The 23,127-nt window shown below is 40.3% G+C and overlaps 1 protein-coding gene across 1 annotated transcript in view; it reads right to left on the reverse strand.

Annotated features, from left to right (window-relative positions):
* Positions 1–21,022, reverse strand: part of tmem178b (transmembrane protein 178B) — a 39,393-nt gene extending 18,371 nt beyond the window's left edge. The window contains exons 1-2 of the mRNA XM_036149211.1: positions 20,638–21,022; positions 4,741–4,854 (exon numbers count right to left, since the gene is read on the reverse strand). Of these exons, the coding sequence (XP_036005104.1) occupies positions 4,741–4,854; positions 20,638–21,019 (496 nt within the window). The 5' untranslated portion in view covers positions 21,020–21,022. The remainder of the gene's footprint in view (positions 1–4,740; positions 4,855–20,637) is intronic.
* Between the last annotated feature and the right edge of the window lie 2,105 nt (positions 21,023–23,127).

Raw genomic sequence — 23,127 nt, forward strand, 5'->3', positions numbered from 1 at the left:
ACTTTTATGATAATGTCTTCAATAAAAGAAAATGTCAAATAGATGTTCTCCATTAAAAACTGTTTCGTGCATCCTGGGTTTCTGGAGACATTATGTGGCGGCCGTTTCTGACAGACTGTATTCAGAAAATGAAACGATAACCTTGCCAGGCTGCCACGGGTCTTGGTAACATTATTCTTCTATTTTAAAGAGGTTCACATGAACAGAGAAGGTCATTGCTATTGTTTTTTATCCGCCTGCATTTTCTCCACATAGCGCCCTGCCATCAGTGTACTGTGGCATATCGCAGCTGCCTCTAGGATAATGGCAGACTAATAATGAGCGCAGTTATTTGCAGTTTTTATGAATAAAAAACTGCTTTGCTTTCACGTCTCACTGTGCAGAAAGCAGTTACTGAGCCCATCACAGGGGTAAATGTCAAAGGTAAGGAGGTGGCTGGGGGGCACTGCATGGCATTTCTTTTATGAAAAACATTAACATTATTAATACTTTTAAAATATTAATAATTTAATTCTATCTCAGAGAAGAGGAAAAATCTTTCTATTATTTTTTTTTTATCAAAAGGACATTTGTGGGCAAGGAAGAAAAAGGGGCAGGTGCTCCAGCCCCCCTGCCTCCAGGAAGAGTAACAGAATAATAAAGTCGTGCCTAAAGCTTCCTATATACTCCATCAGAACAAAGAGGTTTTTTCTTGTAGTCAGGGTGGGAAGAAAATGAAAAAAGTTTGAATTGGCTCATACTGCACAAGACGCCCCGCCCACATCACTGAAGAGCAGGCAGCCGGTTTATGGTTGAAAGTGGGTGTGTAGAGGGCAGTACATGAGGCAGATCCTGGTATGCAAATGTTCAGGTGCAGCCGTGATATATAAGATGTTTTTTTTGCCGTGCCCCATTTGTTTTTTGCTGTACATACACTTTGGATTTGAATTAAATTATTTAAGCAGCATTTTATAAATGAGGCCTCAGAACCTTCCATGTAGTCCTGACCTTCTGCCTGCCACCATCTTACCATATTTATCAATAAATCCATTTAACTCTTCATCTGGGTCTGTGCTTGCCGTCCCATTCAGAGTCTGCATAAAAACCGTAACACATAGCATTAGTACGTATACGTCCAAATCCCAACAACATTCAAAATCCTTGACAATTATGCATTCTTAATTGGTTTTGTTGATCATACCTAAAAATATATGCAAAAAAAGGGAAAGGCATTCCTTCTCCAACTTACCCAGTTCGGTAATATGACTACACTTGTGGCCTCATCAGAACCTGTTAACACATAAAATAAGTTCACTGGTTAAGCATAGGGACATTTGTACACATAATTAAGCATCAAGCATTTCATCAAGTAAGACTTTATTATCTTGGAAGAAGATAATATGGACATGGTTAAGTATTTCTATAAAAAGACACTGGATTTAGCCAATATTTATAAATGAATTCATAGCAGATTTTAATAGACAAAAGTTTGCAATTGAGTAAAGGTTATTTGATAGATATGGTTTTATTTATTATGAAATTAAAGACAATGTAAAAAGTGTGGTTATTAATAGATTAATCCCTTGTGTTGTACCTAATACAAGGGATTAACACCTGCAGACGACACACAGCTCTACATCACCATGTCACCAGGTGACTATGAACCAGTTCAGGCACTGAGTAAATGCCTAGAAGAAATCAATGCATGGATATGTCAAAACTTTCTTCAATTGAATAAAAACAAAACTGAGGTAATAATTTTTGGACCAATAGAGGAGAGATCAAAAGTTAGCACACAGCTTCAGCTGCTTCAGCTAAAAACCACTAATCAGGCCTGAAACCTGGATGTAGTGATGGACTCAGACCTGAACCTCCAAAAGCATCTAAAGACAGTTACAAGGTCAGCTTTCTATCACCTGAGGAACTTTTCCAGGATTAAAGGACTAATGACTCAGCAGGATCTGGAAAAACTAATCCATGCGTTTATTTTTAGTAGAATTGATTACTGCAGCGGTGTTTTCACAGGCCTGCCTAAAAAGTGGATCACAGCTGCAGCTGATCCAGAACGCTGCTGCCCGCGTCCTCACTAATACTAAGAAAGTAGAGAACATCACCCCAGTTCTAAAGTCCTTACACTGGCTCCCTGTATCTCAGAGAATAGACTTTAAAATGCTTCTGTTAGTCTATAAATCCCTGAATGGCTTAGCACCTAAATAAATCACAGACTTGTTATCAGTGTATCAACCCTCCAGACCACTAAGGTCTTCTGGCTCCAGCCTGCTCTGCATACCTAGAACCAGAACCAAACACGGAGAAGCAGCATTTAGTTCCTATGCTCCACTTATCTGGAACAAACTTCCAGAAAACTGTAAAAGTGCTGAAAGCCTGAGTTATTTTAAATCAAGATTAAAAACACATTTGTTTAAAATTGCCTTTGACTGTTCTAGTTAAACTGTTCTACTGTTTTTAATGTTCTTCTTTGTTTCTACATTCTATCCCTACTTGCTTTTATTTTCCTATATTTTAATCATGTAAAGCACTTTGCATTGTCTTTGTACTGAATTGTGCTATATAAATAAATTTGCCTTGCCTTGCCTTGCCTAACATTTAATTGTAAGATTTTAACCTGTCTGTATTAATTTTGCCCTAATTTAAAATAAAAGGGTTCCATCTGCATCAGCCACTAGTGCTGATGGGCCAAATCTTTCCTTAAATACAATTGGAAGGCAGCAGAAAATTATTACAGGGACCACACTTTGGACATGCCTTTTACAGTCTGTCTTCATGCACAAATGTACATGCATGTTTTGTTTACTTTTCGAATTATCCTACTCATTTGCATATTTATTTTAATTTAAGCATGCTATTTTGAATAGCAACATTGCGTTTTCTTATGCTGCAAATATATTCTTACTTTACTTTTTTATCTTTGTTTTTGATTTTTTTACATTCACCTCTTTCAACGTATAGGGTGACCAACCAACCTCATTTGCACAGACATGTCCACGCTTCACCTTCTGTCCTGTGTTGCCAGATCTCGCGAGACAAACTAGCAGGCAGCCCACCACAATGTAATACAGAGGCCCCTTGTAAACAATATAAATGTATGCAATTATTATGAAATTATACATAAACAAAGTTATGCTACATAAATAGTGAATAGCTAAAATTATTTGAATAACATACCTTTACATTCTGAACAAAAGAGCAGAGAGTAACATGAGATACACCAGCATTTAAGTTCCCTTTGGGATTAACAAAGTACTTTTTGGGATTAATAAAGTACTTTGTATAAGTGGCTGACTTTTTAAGTCAGGCACTTATAATACTTGGACTTTACAACACTGGTTCTGTCCCGGGTGATTCATAGATTAATAAGAAATACTTGAACTAAAATAAAACGTGAAATAGAATTAAAATTTCTCCTCCGCTGACAAATGCAACTTGGTTACCTGTTCACACATTCACAGGTCAGGATGTGAATGTGTGAGTGAATGACTGAATGTAGTGTAAAGTACTTTAGGGTCCTCAGGAGTGCTAGACAAGTACAGACCATTTGCCATATCAACCTGCCTCTGTGGCAAAAAATAGGACAAATTTGTCATTAGCAGGACACATTTTCACATTTAAATAAGAACATATGTTGTCTTGGTTTATTTAAGCCCTTTAGAAGGTCAAAAAACATCATACTGACCATTAACATGAACCTCACTTTCCACTTGTAATGGCGCTAGGAATGCAAGGTTGCAACTAACAGACAATGTTGCTGCTATTGTCTTAATTGTGTTAAAGGCATGATTTGTTCTTAAAAAAAAAAATTCCCATATATTTAATTTCAGATGGCCTTACCAATATATACATTTGCCATCCTAAGAACAATCAATTTAGGAAATACTGTTAACCTAGCTAAAGCCATGTTGTCTCAAGATCTAACTCAAACGTCAGCAAATTAGCTTTCTATCCCATCAAAATACAAACAGTTATTGATATTCTTGGTTTCAAATCATAAAATATATAATCCTTACCTTGTTTGAAACAGCATTTCGGTGAAAGCATCCAGACTTCGGTGTACGTTTAAGCGAGGTAATGGTGGACACAGTGCAGCACCGAGCGATGTGATTGATGTCACGCGGTCATCTGACATAATCGGCTTTGACTTGAAGTAATAGCTACAAATAGTTTCAGTTCATTTTTTGTCATAGTAAGACATTTTTCTATTTTAGGCAAAGTGAAATTAACAGTTTCAAATCAGAATTACCAATTTTCCATTGCAACAATTAAAAATTAAATTGAACTAAATGACACAGATGCTCACTTCTTTCAGTGTGTAAAAGCAGTTTGTGTCTGTGAGTAAAAATAAATATACAAAAGTATTTTTTTTCACACACGTATGGTATGTGGATGCATTTTGCACTATTTCTTTTGCATCAACTGAAGCAAATATGGTGACTATCAAGAGGTTTTTCAATGTTAGACTCATAGGAAATAAATTATGTGATTGCGAAAAGTTGTACCTGTAGTTTTGTGATCTACAGTTACACAACTCCCATAGCATCTTCCTCTGTGACTCACTTCTCAGTAACAAACAAACAAATAGTTTTGCACCAGAAATACCCTCATGAGCGAGTCACAAATGATTAATAAAGAATGACCTATTATGTTAATTGTTTAAAATTATTTAGTTAAAAATACTTATATATTGCCGTGCAAATTAATTTAGGTGTATGATGAGATGAAGAGCAGAGCATATAGCAGACTTACGTAGGGAGTGCCATTCATCCTGCCTTATTGTCTTGGTGATGTTGTAGGATAGATTTTTGGGTATTGCAGCTGACGAGTAGTGGTACTTGATGTAGGAGCATCTTGCAATTGATCCTGCAGATAAAACAGATACATATAGTAGAAAATTCATATCATCATATTTGCATAAAATCTACTCTGAAAGCCTGACATTAAGCATTAAACACTTGTGCAGTGTTCATTTCTGTTAGGTCTGACCTTTTACAGATTTTGTTTAGACAAACTCCTCTTAGAAATGTTGTATTGGTTTCTAACTTATTTTAGTACATTTATAAGGCATTGACCATTCAAAATCAAATAGAACACGTACATGTCACACCAAGTGGGGAAATCCCAACATAGACTTTATTTTCTCTGGAAGCTAAGACGTGTTCTCCCTGACCAGCTGGTCCTGAAACAGTGGGCAGCCTACACACTAAAAATTGGCAGTAGGGAGAAATTTTAAAACCTGCTGAACAACAACATATACAGATGTATAGAACAGTGCGTACACATGTCACCGTACACCTCTTTCAGGCATGGTCATATGCAGAAACCTTAGCTCAGCAGCACATGCAACCTGAATCGCTCCTTGCCGGCCCACAAACCAACAGGCAAAGTACTATAAATTCCTGGAAGGCTCCTACCACAAGCATGGCAATGGTGGTGGTTAGCAAAGCTAGGAGGGGAGAGTTACTGAATGGTAAATAGAGGTGTGAGTGTCAGAGGTGGAAGCAAGACATACAACCTTTTTTGGCATTATTAATTAAATAAAATGAAATAAAAGCTGCAAGCAGCATTGGGTGGCCCTCTCAGTTTAGCGGCACTTCAGCCAATGTCATGACCGCAGGTGTCCTGCATAGTCCCCTCTGTGCCTCTGTGTCTCACATTACTACTAGGTGTCAGTGTAAGATAGCAGCCAAATTTCTACTCCAGTGAGAAGCGTTGAAAATTTGGCTGAAATGTAATGTTCCTGATGGAAGCTGTGGTCACTTCCTGTTTGGCGGCGAGGATTAATTAAGACTTCCTGTCGTGTTTGGAAAATATAATCGGAAGCTATCATCTGTTATTCGACAAACTTTGAAACTTCTATAAAGTGTTACAGTGAGCAAAGAAACCTGTCACTCAGTGGGCAGAGTTAAAGTGATGTCATCAACTGGGCATGCCAACCTGTCAAACAGTTGTCCATGGAGAAGCACAAGACATTTGGTGTAGATCCAATGATGTATCATGGAGATATTGCTGTTCAGAATAATCTACAAGGTGCTGTCCAAATTCTAATTGGAGATGTTTGGGGGTTGACTAAGATCATCAATATTGAGTTTGGAATAAATTGGACTGTGTGTGTCATTTAAAAACCAAACATATGCAAACGGGGAGCTATGGAAATTTTCCACTCCGCCACACCCACACCGTGCAGCCAACAGTAACTTTTCAGAGTACGAGTTGTTCCTTGGATCACACTCTGTTTGAAACTTTTGTGGGTCTGCCGGTAAAATAGGGATATAACTTCCTGTTCTAAGTGGTTGGGGTGAAAGTGAGGTCGTCCAATGATCACATGAATAATGATAAGACATTTTATTTTAAAAAATGCCTTGCAGGAAACTCAAGGACACTGTACAGAACAAACAGAACAATAAAGATGAAACAACAAACAATAAAAGTTACAATGAGCCAGCAATGTATGCCATTTTGAACAGATGAGCTTTGAGTTTAGACTTGCACTGCAGATGTCTGGAGGGAGAGAATTCCAGAGTTTGGGAGCAGAGCTTTGTCCCGCTCACATAATATAGCTGTACTAGAATCAAGAATGAATTATATTTTATTTGTCTCCGAAATTTCTCTTTGGCTTCTCCGGTTCACATCACAGTTCACCTTACACATAATGAAGGCAAAAAGTAAAACAAATAAAAATCTGACAAAGGTAGTAGGGTGTAAACTGAACAATGATGATTTGAGGCTTCGTTTACAGCAATATGTATTTATATATTCAGAGATGATAGTGTGCAAGTAGTAACATTAAGGTGTTAAAAGTAACAGAGCTGATTTCTGGTTAGCTACAAATCATTTTGGATTTTGCGGGTCACATATTCCAGCGGGCAAAGCCTCCTGGTTAGTGTCATGTGTCACCAAAACTTCTGTTGTGGCTTAAGCATCTTGTCGATTGGTAAGAAAGTTTATTCAGTTATATATTTTGCCTATAAATGTTTCAAAATGTTATCTATCTCCAAAAGGCATTAACCGCCGGCTAGCCGTTAGCGCATTAGCCTGTGACAAACATAGTAGCATTTAGCCTTTCTGACTTTGTATTGTTGATAACGCTTAAAGCACATTCTTGTTGCTACTGAGGATGAAGTGACATGTAGGTGTAGGCATGTTTCAAACCAGTGTTACTTTTGAGCTGGTGCTTGGCTGGGTTAAACTTTATTCAACAAGTTATGCTTAAAAGATGTTCTCTTGTTGTTCAAATGTTGAACAATGTATTAAAAACATTAAATATATTTGTAAAGTGGATTTAATTGCTACAGATGCTACACAGTTGTTGTATTAAGACAATGAAAAGACATTGAAAGCTTCTCCGAGAAAAGAAAAGTGTTAAAAGTTAGGTCTGTGCACAGCAGCTCTGTGGGATTCTGCAGCACCTCTTAGATCTAAGCTTGACCCAAGAGAAGGTACCGCTGCTGTGGAAGAATTCCTGTCTGGTTCTAGTACCAAAGAAAACTCACCCATCAGTCATCAACAACGACCCGTAGTCCTGACATCCCACATCATGAATGTCCTGGAGAGACTCCTATGTAAGCAAACCATTACATATAAGGACCCCCTGCAGTTTGCTTATCGCCATGGAGTTGGAGTTGAAGACGCCATAATACTCCTGCATCAACAAACCCTCTGTCATCTGGACAAAGCAGGCAGCACTGTGAGGATCATGTTCACTGATTTCTCCATTGCATTTAACACAATTCAGCCTGATTTGCTTTGTCAGAAACTCCAGAAGACTTATGTGGAGGCCTCAACAATCATCTGGATCAGAGACTAGCTGACAAATAGATCACAGTTTGTGAGACTGAAGGATTGTGTGTCTAACCAGGTAGTCAGCAGCACAGGAGCACCACAGGGGACTGTACTCTCACCATTCCTTTTTGCTCTGTACACTTCAGACTTCCAGCACAAGTCCGACTTGTCATTTACAGAAATACTCAGATGACCCTGCAGTTGTCGGGTACATGTTTTATCTAAGATTTTTTTATTGTTACATGTCAGACTTTGAAAACCAGCCGACTATTTTAAAGTCCTGCCGTGTAAACCATCCTTTACTATGCTCTAGCTATAGTGTTTTGGATCCACTCCTCAGTCCTATGAGCTGGTGAGAGAGACCGGAAGTGACATCAGTGTAGCGCAACGGTAACCTGACTCTAGCCATATGGATGTCGCTCCGCCTAGCTCCACTCACATCCATCTGGGACCTCTCCCATAGAGAGTGATTTCTCCAACCAATTTTATTGTCTAGCCAATCAGGACGCAGGGCTGTAATTTCATAGATGTGACGTAGTGGAGAAGCGACCGTGACGTGAGACTGTTTTGATAGCAACGGCGGCTCGCATCGAGGAAGCAAGCGTTAGCATTGATGCTGCTATTTCTTCCGTGTTGTCCAATCTACCTAATATTGTTTCATTAAAAGAACATCAGAGAACGGCTCTGAAGGCTGTTGTTGGTGGAAACCATGTTTTCACCCTTCTCCCGACCGCATTTGGCAAGTTTTGTTTTGCGGGGCACGCCCGCGGCAGAGCGGTTAGCGCGAACCATGTTAGGAGGCCTTTAGTCCTCAACGCGGTCGGCCCGGGATCGACTCCGACCCGCGGCGCTTTGCCGCCTGTCTCCCCCGCTCTTCCTGTCAGCTCACTGTCAAGAAAACGTGTGCCAATAGAGCCGCAAACGCATAAAAAAAATAAAAGTTTTGTTTTTCCTGCGTCGCTCTCACAGCATCACGGGTTAGCTTCGGTGTGAGTGGTTGAAATAGCACGTCGATAAAGATGACAGACAAGTGGCTTATCCAATTATATGCAAGGATTTTTGATAAGGCCCAGCCTTCTGAAACGCCATTCCTATGGAGAGGTCCCAGATGGATGAGTGGAGCTAGGCGGAGCGACATCCATATGGCTAGAGTCAGGTTAGCGCAACGGTACAATAACTATAAATTCTGTGATCTCATGACTGTACCTGTCGAGGTGATACCCTACAGAGAATTTAATCCGGAGGACAAATTCAAGCTCAGTAACGATCGTTGCCACTGGTGAGTTTTTTTTTTTTTCCGTTAGCCTATATGCTAATGTCTGCCATTGTGTACCCATTGTTAACAATGTAAACAGTGCTTTTAGCCTTGCTGATACTAACATAAACTGACGTATAAAGTCCACAATCCTTGTTTATTTACTAAAATGTTTCACGCTCTGTCATGTTTTATGTTTTAAAACAGTGTTCTATGTTGAATTTTAAGTTGCTGTGTTGACCATGGTTGTTGAAATAATACTTCTGAATGCTAAGTCTGAATGAGGTCAGATTTTCATGCATTTTATCAATTAATTAAGAGCTATTCAGGTATTTTTGTTGAGTTTTTTGCATCTATGTGTTATTTTCTATCTTAGTGATAACTATGCACCTCATTTCAAGCAGTTTACATATTAAGAAATGTAATACGTTGTACAACTGAACTGTGATAAGCAGTACTGGGTTTACTGACACCAACCTTAACCTACAAAAGCAATTTCAACAAAAATGTAATTTTATGTTGACCTATTCTGTATAGGTCAGGTTTTTTTTTTATACATTCAAAGCTTGGGGAATGTGGTCGGGTGGAGCCTAGGTCGGTGGTGGTAATCCTCAGAGAATTTGGAGTACTGTTTTACTATTGGATGGCGAGCACACCCCAGCTTTATAAAGAGTCTGCCTTTAATCAGGAGGATGCAATCTAGAGAACCGAAACCAGTTAATCTGAAATTACCAGTAATAATCTACTACCAGAGTTGGAAAAAACAAATTTATTTTAAAGGACCTGGGTTTATTTTATTTAGAGTGCACTCACAATTATTTTTTTTAGATTATTTTGTACTTTGAAATCTTTGGCATCCCATTTCTTCCACTTTACTATTTCGCTGTAAATATTTGCCATTACTTATTAATGCTACTTATTTATTAATGCTATTCATATTCCTTATGAATTCCATTTAATACATGCGGTCAAAATTACTCTTGTGCTTTCGGTTGTTGTTTCATGGCTGTAATTCTACTTTTTGGCTTCAGCGAGCAAACCTGAAATCTTCTGATCCGACCCAATTAAAAAAACATCTAAATATGTTGAATATTTATTATCATCATAAAATATTTGATAGCTATTCCTTTATAGTAGTCAGGAGCTATTAAGCAGCTGGGGTATACTTAGCTCAGCCAATGACTCCCTGAATCACATCTGTTACAGGCATAACTGGGGCTCCATTCTTATTACAAATATGTTAATGATGATGCCTCTCATTCAGGCTGCTCTGTATATTGGTGGATTCTAAACTTTCTCATTTGTGTTTAGTGTGGCAATGTTATTAGCAAAGGGAAAGTACAAATATAGGATAACTACCATCGTTATTCAATATGCAGCGGACCTGGATGCCCTTATTAAAACAATAATGGTCCTTTTATACAACATAGTTCTTGTATTATGCAGTAATCTTGAGGAGTAAAATGACCTTACTTGTGAGGGAGTCAGCTGTGACCACAAAGCCCCCTTCATCTGCACTCCATCCTCACAGATGACCAGTCTTTAGGAAGCCAGAATAAGGGTCTGATTGATGTAGCTTCTTCCAACAGACCCACAGTGCTCTCTTCACTTGATTAAATGAACAGGAGAAAAAATAAGTCTGAAGAGGGGCTGATGGAACTGCATTCTAAAAGGTAAAAATATGCATTCCAAAAGGTAAAATATATCAAGTGGATTGTGGTTTTCATCCTGACAGCATTAGGAAATCTGTTGTCTGTTTGGGGGGTGCGTCGCAGGAGCGGCCTTTGGGACCTGCTTGGCCAAAGCAGGAAAAATCTTGCCTCATCTACAGACAGAAGGGGGGGGGGGGGCTTCGTTGTTTCTCTCTTTGATTGTGCACATCAACCTAATTAGAGTCCAGGACCTTCATTTTCAATCCCATGACAAGAGGTAAAAATGGTTTGTGGCTTTGTCCAGCAAAGCGTCGACCACTGGGTCCAACACACAACCAAACGTGAAGGAGTCTCAGCTGAGATAATGGGTTCTCTTTGACACAGTGAACGGCGACCAAAGGAGCCGTGTCTTTGTCTGCACGGTGGTGTTATCACCTTGGGGGGTTGAGTAACAGGTGCGCTTAGGTTGGTCTCAAGCCGCGTTGCATGCTGGGAGGCATAGTGCGACCGGCCATATTATATGCCATAACAACATAAATTATTTCTTTGTAATTCTTACAGCTTTGTAGCTCCAAATAAAAGGCAGAAAATGTGGCTGAGAAATATTGCATGGAATAGACTGAAATAGATGTAGGAAACATGGCAGTGTTATCATCTTAATTGCATAAATATTCCCTGCTTAAGAAATTGGGATAGTCTTCTAATAATTCTACTCTGTTTAAGTTGCTAAATCTCACTTTGCCAATTCCTTTGAAGAAGGTCCTTAGGATCCTTTTTTTTACGACTTTACCAGATAGGGGAAAAATGAAAACGTTTTTTTAAAGGGCGCAGAGAGAATATATGTCATATTAACCCCTTAAATGGTACCCCCAAAATTCCAAAAATGGCTAAAAAATACACCCAAATTAAATTAGATGCTGCTCTTGAACCCTTTGGAGTAGAGGAAAAAGCTTGGTGTTTCTGTAAAGGTTTAACTTAATTTTTTTTTAACTCAGAAGTCTAGTTTGGTGTTCTGGTGACCAATATTTAGTTATTAAGTTGGAAAACATACAAATTGTCACTTTTATTTGCTTTTGTTTTCTTTTTGCTGATCTAGGAAATTCTAGCTGAAAAATAAGGGAGCCAAAAAAAAAAAAAACAAGTCCTTTCAGGTTCAAATTTGAATGCAATATGATAAAAAAATTACTATTCTAGACCTTTTTTTCTATAGGTATGTCTAGGCACTCTCCAAACCTTTTCTGATAAGTAATCACTCCTGTGACAAACTCCACTGCTTTTTCTATAGCTATTCGGGTCATCCAGAAGCTTTACACATATTTCCTGGCGAAAATGTACATCTAACACCAAAGGCTGGCTTTTACACAGATGGATGCACCTGATGGGCTTTATGCATGCTGTTGCTATGGAGCTTTAAATGTCCTGCCCCACAAGCGCTACTTTCACATGACTCTAATTTCACTGGCTACAATCTCCACATGACGCAATGAGTGTTTAACCTGACTCCTCCGAGCAACGTTCAGGAGGACAGAGGGTTTTAAGAAACGAGCTACAGTGAATAAAACTGGCTCTGGAGAAGCTGTGGAGCAACACAGTTGGTCAAAAGAGGTGTCAATCAAAGGAGGAGGGCCTAAATGACCATCTTGAAACATGAGCTTTTAAAATAGTAGTGTACGGTAGGAACTACATGGGTTTGAAGTAAAAAAACACATTCTGATGGTTGACTGGTGATCCGTTTTTGTCCCAACTGACAGAAAACCCAGAGAGTTTGCCATATTTACTAATCAATAATAAAGTGGGGGTACTGATGCTTCAGGATGGAGAAATTAACAAAAGAATCATCAGCATATTACAAGATGTGATGTACTAGTCCAATAATCTTTTTACGGGTGATTAAATGGCCTTGCTAATGGTTCAACTGCAATAGATAACAAAAAAGGGGATTATATCAGATATGTAGTTTCAGGCGGAAACTGCTCCTAAAACCCTCTGAGTCTTAAGGGGTTAATGGAAGAACAACTCAGAGATTATAGAGATAAAATAAATGAAAAGAAGGACAGTAAAACTCAACCCAGAATACAGCCCAGCTAGTAGTAACTACTCCTGCTGTAGCTACTCCCTCTCCTGTACCTACTTCACCAGTGATTATACCACCTGTGAATTCATACGCCTATGGGACTGACCACGACCAGATGTACCAGGCCTTTCCTGGTCCTTACCAACTCCAATATGGCAACAGAGGTAGATGATTGAATAGGAGAAACAGAGGCTATTATCCCAAAAACCAACAGCCAAACCTTTGTGTTGGAACTGCAACCAAGTGGGTCATCTTTTTACTTGCAATTGCCCCCAAAATTATCCCCAAACAGGAAAGGGATACCCCAAAGGAAGACCCGGCCAGCAATACATGAGTGCCTCCCTGTTTGGCAGCCACTCATGGCCCCTCCTGAAGAAGCTCAAGTCAAACCACCAATAGGGCTATGTGTTCCCCCTCATCAGAACCAAATACCACAATAGGGGTCCGGGATCCCATACTGGGGGAACCAAGTGAGGAACTTTTTCCAGAGCCTTTGATGTACGTTATGGGCTACCTTGTTCATGGTGGACTCTGGGGTCAGGTTTTCCACATTTAATTTTGATCTCCCACTTTACCCCATATACACTGAAGTAATGGGATTTTCCAGTAAGAAACAAACTTGTCATTTTTCTATGCCAGCTGAATGTCAGTTCATGATGGATAGCCGTTATCTTACATTTATGCATGAATTTCTTATCCAACAACCATGCCCTATCAATTTGCTAGCCCAAGATCTCATAGCTGCTCTTAGAGCAGCTATTATCTGTTCCCAGAACCACACTGATGTGGTGTGTCCTGATGGAAAAATGATCTTTTTCCATCAACAAAGCACTTTCCCCCCAATACCCTGTGAAAGTGAACTTACCGCACACTGTCACAGGGTATTAGGGAGGAAAGTGCTTTGTTATTAGAATCAGAATCAGAATCAAGTTTATTGCCAAGTAGGCTTGCACTTACAAGGAATTTGACTTGGTGTTGATGGTGCAGACAAAAAAAAAAAAAAAAAAAATATATATATATATATTTATATATATATATATATATATATATATATATATATATATATATATATATATATATATACACACAGCTATATACACAGTAGTTAGAGTGCCAACTAGATCCTGTTGAAAAGGGACAACCAACATGCCCCAACGCTTTGTGTGCCATTGCTAAGGCTCTTAAAGGGGCCGACTATGTTACACGAGGTTAGGATATTATTGTACATACTTCATATGCTGTAACTAGCAACCTCTCTTGTAAAAGGTTTTATCAGCCTCGATAAAACTGTTATCAATCAGAGAAATAAAGTCACTTCCTGACTGTATCACAGCAGTTACATTCAGCAGGTAGACACACCCATGGCAACACACCTCTTCTCCCCTCACCACCAGTTGCCAGTTTCCCTGTTCCTGTCTGAAGATGCGCTAAAACTGCATCTTTAAAATGACCTTCACCTATCTGAATCACATTATTCAATGAACATAGTGAGTGAGCATAGTCAAGAAATCGCGTCTACCACCAATTTTTCCACCTGCAACAGTGGTGGCGGCAGCAGTGTGGGCGTGATATGAGCATCAGTGCTTGAAGCCAGTTCAGAGAACAGCACCCTCTTGGTGTTCTGTCCATCAAAGTAGGCCACATGTCATGAATTGGAAAACAAAGACATTCTATGTAAAATCAGATGTTCAGAAGCGGCATTTATATGATGGTATTTATTTATTTTGGGCAATTGAAGACACTTTAAGCCTCAAATCTTTCTCAACAGCATCTAGTCTATGCCGATATTTAGTCTTATAACTGCTGCCAGAGCAGTGAAAACCAGCCTTGCATAGATACGTTGCAGCGAAGGGTATCAAAACTCTCAAGGCCTGCTTTGCCAGGATTGTGTATGATGATATTGACCCAGTCCAAAAGTCCACAAGTGGCTTTTGTTTAAACTGCAACTACAGTGCCCCATCAGATGACAGCTCTATCAGCTGTTCCTGCTCGTGAAATGGAAGCTGTGGGACTGTGAGGGAAACTTCAAATGGGTTGCGAATCCTATAGGTGGGAAGTATTTCCTCTTAGTTTTAAAAAGGTTGGTGATCCCTGGTCTGGTCCGTTTCTAGACTCATGTAGTATGAGCTGTGTCCAGGGGCCTATACGAAGCGTGCATACGCACAAAAAAAAGCTTGTGGTGTAATGTTTAACGCTCAACTTGCACTGTACAAAAATCAACCTTGCTTGAAAGTGTAGGTCAAAGTGTGCGGTAATCCACTCAAAGTTGTGACCTGCCGTATTTCAAAAGTACTAAAACTCACCCAAATCCACTGAAATATCATTCCATTTAGTTTCATTTAACCCAAGGAGCATCAAATCTTATGTTTTTTTAAATTAGTTCAAACTTCTATGGTACAAATCCAAAGAAATAGAATCACATTTAGCTTCATACAATGTAACACACCTCTAAATGATGGCAAGAACCTCAATCAGATGTAAACTGTGATTATTCCTCTGTTTTTGTCACATGCAGATGTAAATGTACTCCTTCCCTGAGGCCCATGAAACGAACATGAATCATATAATGACCTTTTTCATTCTCACTGAAAAATAAAATGGAGTCAGATCAGCAGATTAATTCCTAACAAAACAGGTGGGATGATTCCTAAGGTGGAGGCAATCACACATCTATAAATAGCTACATAAAGATGCACGTAATTGCGGAACGACGGCAGCGTTGGCACTGCTGGAGGACAGCGCTGATGGAAGAATAAAGAGGGAGCTTGTGTTTAGAGATCCTGCTGACCTGCTGGCACATGATGATAAGTGACTTTTTGAGTAGTTCAGATTGCACAGGGAATTATTTATGAACTGGCCCCATAGTGACTGGGAAACAGGGAAGAGGGAAACTAGGAACAACCGTATGTCGCCAGTGTCATTTCAACTTCTAACTCCACTGCGGTCTTTGCAACTGGAACTTTTCAGAGGGATCTGACTGACAGGTTGGGTATTTAATATTCCAAAGCTGTCCCAAGCCTCCCCCCAGGACAAGCTCGTTCATATGTTGTTCAGATACATACAATTCCCCTAAATCATGGCTCTCATTTGCAGCAAGGAGCCAATTTCCAAATGTAATAATAAGAGCTATAACTGCACTCACATTGCCATAATCCTGCTCACCTCAGGATTCCGCTAAACCATCATAATAATTAAAAATTTTCTCTGTGTAATATTTGTGTCTGGATCATAATAAGAGCAACCTCTGAGCGTGATTGCTGACTTGTGTTTTTTTATGTAACATTCTGACTCGTCTTAAAGATTTAAAGTACTACACAAAGGGTATGTGGGGACAGACTTCCTCATTGGAGTATGGAGAGAAAACAGACTCAGTATAGTCGTGTGTCTGTAAAAATAGATTTATAATCTGTGTAAACCTGTTTGTGTTTTTTGCTTTGGGTACTTGTATGTGTAAAGCATGATTTATAAACCATAAAACACATTTTGTGTGTAACTTTGGGTAGTTGCAAAAGTCTGCTCAAATCCACATACAAATACAAAAAAAATCTGAATACAAAATAAATGTACACAGGCACAATCACAAATTACACACACAAGTGTATATATGTTTGCACAAATTGCCTGACACACATGGACAAAGCTACCTCTACGCACAGATCAGTTTACAACAGCACGAGAGGTTTTGAGACTCATTTCAGATTTGTGCGTACATGGTGCATTTAAATGCTGTTGGAAAGCTGGGCCATTTGAGTTTTCTTCAGAGACTAATGTTATCTCCATCTTGCTCAAGTGGCAAATATGTTTTTCAGTGGAAAAAAGAATATCTTAGCATTTTTTATTTATAAGATTGACCTACTGTGACTTTCAGCTCAGTTGGAAAAATAAACATAAATACGATACAATCTGGAAAAAACTGCAGTGCATTGCAGTGCATATCTGAATAGTTTGTTTACACTTGCCTGCAAGCATGACGCTGCTGTTGTGTTCTCTTTTTTTGTTGTAACAAGTTAAACATGGGGGAAATGTGCTGTGTCATTTACACATGGTCACAAAATCACTTCAGGAAAACAACGATGTAGTGATATTTTTTTTTACTTTGGTCCAACATTGAAGCAAAGTCAAGGACCTCGGATCTGTCATCTGTTAGCTAACTGGTAGATAGAGAATAGCCTGGAAAGCAGTCCATGAGTTGACCAAACATCACTTTCAACACTATTTTTCAACACAAGTTGGTGCCTTCACGTACTTTTTAGACTAGTAAGTTTGAGTCAAAGCATGTTCTTCTGTTTTACACAGAGCTTTTAGATGACTGCTAGCATTAGCCTAGCTAGCTGAGGGCAACTATCAGCTATAAGCAGACGCTCTCTTGGATGCTCTCTGGAGTTTAAATCATAAATCATCTCAATCATAGGGGATTAACTGTGAGATTTCATAACCTAATTTTACATCTTGGACAAACAGAGGAGAGAGCTGCAGAGATTTCAACTGAGGACCAGGAGATGGGAGAATGAACCAACAGTTAGCAGTACGGCTTCTCTACCTACACCTCCTACATCCGTTGTGGATGAAGATCCAGCAGCAGCCCTGCAGAGGGGTCAGAGCAACATGGGACCTGCATTTAATCTACATTGCTATAAATTTCAGTTTTTCTGAAAATTAAAAATGTCTTCTAATCCTCCTTTCATTATTTCTATAATTTATTCTCTTTACAGAGACTGTTGAAATGACTGCCTGTTATATGACAACATTCAAGCTACTTCAATTAGACCATACTTATGCAATGTCTCACCATTTCTTGTATTAAAGTCTTTATTACAATTCTTGTGCATTGCAATGACTTTGTAAAAGTCACTTGGATAGTGAAAATAAAGTCCCAGCAACAAAAGACTTTGTGCAAACGGCTAATTTTTTCTCCCCTTTTAGATAAGTCTTTCTCCTCTGCTTTGCAGCTTAAATTTAAATTCTGCAATTTATTTTTATAATAATTAATCTTATGATGTATAAATCCAGTGTCTTCTGTCTATTTGTTTTTGCAATTGTCACACCCAAATTTCTCCACAATGGGAAGGTTTCTCTATTGTATTTCAACACTGTTAATGATATATCAAAGAAAAATACAATGTGAAATTCCAGATCATGTTATGAACGAGGACAGATGGACCCAGTATGTAACCAGACAGATGGGTATGATTAAAAGGTGATTTATTCACAGAATCCAGGCTCAGAGTTGGGACACAAATCCAGGTAAGATACACAGGCTAAACGAGGAAAGGCGGGCGCTGTGGTCAGATAACAGTCCAGATCGGTACACAGGTTAACAGGCAGAAGCAGGCAGGAAAAACAGGTTACAGGGATCAAGCTGGCTGAGATTGTCCAGATACAGGCTAGGTCAGGCACACACGTTAGCAGTCCGGAACAGGCAGGAAGATCAGGTAAACAAGGATCAGGCTGGCTCAGATGTCAAAGGCAAATCGGGTCTAAATCAACAGGGCTATCAGAAAACAGAATGCTGGATGCTATGGCTACAATGATCTGGCACTGATGACTGGTCTGAAGGCTGGTTATAATGCAGGTGGATCAGATGAGCAGGTAATGAGAACTGGGCAGAGTTAAGCAGGTGTGTGAAATGAGTGATCAGACCAGGTATCAGTGGCGAGCTCATGACAGAACTCAAACTAAGACTGAAACAGAACACAAGCTATAACAGAAACCAAACAAGAAAGAACCCAAAACAGAACCTAAACTAAGGCAGAAACTCAAACTATGACAGATCAATACATTTGTTAACGAGGCAAAGAACATATATATACTATGTGTAAATCCAGATACAAAAGAGGACAAAAGGGATGGTAGAAAAAACATGTCCAGTGTCATAGGTTAAAAGGTTTTGGCTGTGCAGAAGATTTTCCAGGATGATGAACAAAGGACTAAAACCAAAGGCAAGTGCAGGTGCAATCTTCCACAATCCTTAAATTCACTATGCTGCTTCATAAGTGCATGTTTTAAACCCCTTACTCCCACAACTACATTAATCTTGAAGAGTACAGGTGCAAAATGTCACTAAAGGTAAGAGCTAATCTGTGCCACTGAGAGTGTTTGCTGAGTACCATGCTCCAGTGAAATGATAAGTATAACAACATATTTCCAGGTCTTTCATTCGCTCCAGCTTTTCACTGTTAAGAGTTAGAGTGGACTGCTTCTTTCTATGAGTACACCTGTGTTGGGTGTTCTCAGGTCATGTGTAAAGAAGTAGCTCTATCAAAACTATGTTGAGGTGCTTATTAACATACGCTCTCTGGCCAGCGTCGGAGAGTCAAGGTGGACACATGTTTTTGGGTCAGATCTTAGCCTGAAAAGCTGATGGAGGATTCCGTATAAGCTATCCATTGAAAAACGTGTTGGTGGAGGACAATACACGAATCAACGGCTTTAGAAAGGCACAGAGTTCTCTTTCTACAGACAGTATCGCAGAACTATCGTAATGCCGGTTTCCTTAAATAATAAATCACTTGTAAATAATGCCGGACCCTCTGCAATGCCTCACAGTAAAGTGGCAGCTTGGCGTGATCAAAGACCAACCGTTATTAATTAAATACCCAATCTACAGCAACTTAAGAGCCTCACATCAATCAACTCTGCGGTCACATCTGAACCTCGGCAAGTTTAGCGTCCGCTTCGGTAAACACCAACGATCATACTGTTTTACCAGCGACATTCATGTCTTTTCGCTCTTGGAATCATATATGTTTTTGCGTTTTGTTTTAACTGGATCTCGAACCATTCTTCATTGTTTCGCTGGGAATGCTAATAGCCGTTAGCTGCTTCCTTGTTTTATCCCATGCATGCTGTGCATGCACAGTGTTGTACTTCAGTTATTAAAAATAAACACGGAAGGCTTTGTTTACTGAAAAATTGAGCAAAAACAAACATAAAACGGCAAAAATAATAACCAATACATCAGCAGGATGTGATAATCTTTCATAAAAGCTTTGTATGCAACCAGAGTGAGCTACTGACAATGCATTTTTAAAAAGTCAACTAATGTGGCTATGTACTGTTAAATGCACATAAAAAGTAAGACACGTGTCCTAATTAATTCCCATTTTGAAATGACAAAGTTAGTAAATTGAAAAACTGAAACGTCTGGGCAGGGTTGGATCAATGTGTTGCTATAGCCTTTAAGGAGTTGGTGTTATCAAAGCTGAGAGTGGGAGCATGCTTTTTGTTGTGTTCATTGTAATTCAAAGATGTTTAGAGATTTGTGGGGTATTTGGATGTTTTAGGTTTATTGTGTAAAGATGACACACACAAAGCTTTTGAACGTTTTAGAATCCTATTATTCTTTGTATTTTTTTTTTAACCCTAACTGCACATGGATTTTGGTGTTTCTCGATTTGGGTGTGTTGGGTTTTAGTATTTGTGTGTGTGTGTGTGGGGGGGGGGGGTGCTTAAGTCAGTGTATATCCTTAAATTCTGATATGAATGTACGTTATTTATTTATTTGATTATTCATTTATTTGCTTCATTATTTATTTATTTCCCACATACTTCACTGCTTCCTGTGGAGCGGTTGAACTGCCAATGCCATGATCCCCATGATTATGTCACAGTGTGGTTCAGGCAAAGTGTCACATTGTATACAGGAAACTTCACCCGCAGTACTCATCGGGAACATGTAACATCGCACCGTGACCGCTGTCCTCTGGGACAGCCCTCTCCCCCATCTATTTGAATTCTGATGCCCTTGCTCGCCCTTTGGTCAACCGGTCAGTCCCCCACGCACACCGTGGCCTAATTCATTTGACATGCTAAAATGTCGTTGCGAACATCTGCTGCGCAGTGACCGGAAATATCCGCTTCCTCCATACGTCGTTCGCGCTTACCTCTGCGAATGTGATCCTCGATCGTCTGGTCGAAGCCCAGCCTGTGGCATTTCCTCCAAAGCCCCATGTTGGTGGAGTTATATCGTCGGCTGCATTCGTCTGCGGCGCTCATGGCGAACAGCTGCCTCCGGTTCCGGGCCAGTAGCGCCTTGTCCTCCCAGCGAGACGGGCTGCTTCGGCTAGCCCGCAGTGGCAGGCTGTTGTTCGGGATGTAGATAAAACCAGGGTCCTTTCGGCGGCTGGAAAAACTCCGGCACCGCTCCTTGTACCTTCTGGCGTCTGTCTCGTACCAGTGATCGGAGCACATTGCCACGGCCAGCATGGCCAAGGCACAAAGAGACAAGGAGAGCCCGGCGTAGAGCAGCAATTTCCCTGCAGCCATGCTTGCTCCGGTAAGAGCCGCATCAGCACTTGGAGAGACGGACAGCTCATCCGCGGCTCGCCCGCCAGCTCAGCTCACATCTGAGCCGAAGAGCAGCGGGATCATCATCATCATCATCCGAAGGAGGAGGGCAGATACAGAGAGGGTGGAGGGTTAGATGAAAGAACAAGGCAAATGCTTGCTGTAGGACGGCTCCAAAAAAAAAAAAAAAAAAAAAAAAAACGGGCTATGAATTTTCAGTAGTCAGGTGCCCACGTCTGTCCTGCGCCCGCGTTTCTGCAGCACCTCCACGGAGACAGAGAGGACACTGATCTCAGGCGTGACCCGCAGCATCCACCTGTCCGAGCCGGACACTGACCAGCTGGAGCCGCGATCCTGGCTCCGAAGCAGGATCAAGATTTGACATTCAGTTTGAACATTTATTTGTAAAGTTTCAGCCACCTTTTTTTCAAATATTCTGTCTTGATCTTGAGATCTGAGAAATAAAAGTAGTGAGATTACAGTTTCTTTCAGTTTGAATATCAAGTTGTCTTCCATTGCACATTTATGTTTTGAAGAATTTAGTTTCAGATTTTCATTTTCAAATTGAAATATGTTTTTATGTCCAATTCGTTTCAGTTTCAGATGGTTTTCGCACATTCATCCATCCATTTTCCAACACGTCTATCCCTATTGGGGTCACCAGGGGGTTGCTGGTGCCTATCTCCAGCTCTCAGTGAACGAGAGGCGGGGTACACCCTGGACAGGTCTCCAGTCTATCACGGGGCAACACAGAGACAATCAGGACAAACACATTCTTGCACACACTCAGGAGAACTTAGAGAGGCCAATTAACCTAACAGTCATGGTTTTGGACGGTGGGAGGAATTTTGGAAGTTTGGGAGTACCCGGAGAGAACCCGCGCATGCACAGGGAGAACATGCAAACTCCAAGACCCAGGATCGGACTGGAAACCAGGACGTTCTTTCTGCAAGGAAACAGTGCTACCCACTGCGCCACTGTGCAGTTGGGATGGTTTTTGTTACACTTTATTTTTTCGCTTCAAATCCTTGATTTGACAGCACCTTAGATGTCAGGGTGTGGGAACAGGACGGGCAGCAAAACAAGACATTTGGCGGTACAATGTTTCGCTGCATTAAAAGTAGGATTTTTGGCAGTTCTCTCTGTACATAAAATTGCTGTGAAACTTAAAGTTTACAGCTGTAAACAGTTTTAGGTCAGCACTGGAAACTCTCAGGAATTGCTGGGAATTGACATGGACTTTGTCAGTGTGGCCCCCACCACTATTACGATTATGGTTAGTTTTACATGGATGCCTAAAAAACTTCAGCTGGAAAGGCAGTAATAGCCAGTATTGTACCAGAATTTCAAGTATCCCATGGAAGACAATTCACAAATTGGTTGTCAGTATTCACTGGGGAATTATGAGGATTATTATTAGCAGTACAGTGGATAAAAGAAATAAGATCGTTAAGTGTGGTTACCTGACTCCGCCAGATAGATTTGCTCCGCCTATCCATCTGGAAACCTTCAGTTGAAGTAATTTTGGGAAGGGGCGAAAATACTGGTTAGCTGATTGGCCTATGTTGGTGATAGACGGGCCAAATTAACCAATCAGATTCGTCGTCGCTCGTAACAGAGCGACGACGAAAACACAACCACAAGCCAAGCTACTCTTGCTGCTGCAGGTAAAGGCTCGTTAGCTCAGCAAAGACATACTCTGTAATTCCGATAAAACTTGCTCGATAGCCACGCTAACGCTAGTTTCATCGGCTGAAGCCGCCATGTTCTTTAGACTGAACTGTCGATCTTCTCGTTGCGTCACACCTCAACCCGCCTCAAAGCCAACGCTGATTGGACGTTCGTTTGGTGAACGGCTCCAAATTTTCTTTAACGGAGAGTAGCCAGACTGATCTGCGAGTGAAACCTTGAAAGCTCGCGAGATCAGGATGGTCTCACGAGGCTATAAGTGTGGTGGGTGGCTGGCAAAACTCAAAATTTGCCTGTGTCATGCTGCAGCCTTGCTTGCTGCACCATGGACATTTCAAGACACTTTCCACCTTCCATACAGCTCCAGTCTCCAGCTTAGTAATCATCTACACCTGTCA

This window comes from Fundulus heteroclitus, chromosome 17 (assembly GCF_011125445.2).
Source record: "Fundulus heteroclitus isolate FHET01 chromosome 17, MU-UCD_Fhet_4.1, whole genome shotgun sequence".
Taxonomy (NCBI): Eukaryota; Metazoa; Chordata; class Actinopteri; order Cyprinodontiformes; family Fundulidae; genus Fundulus; species Fundulus heteroclitus.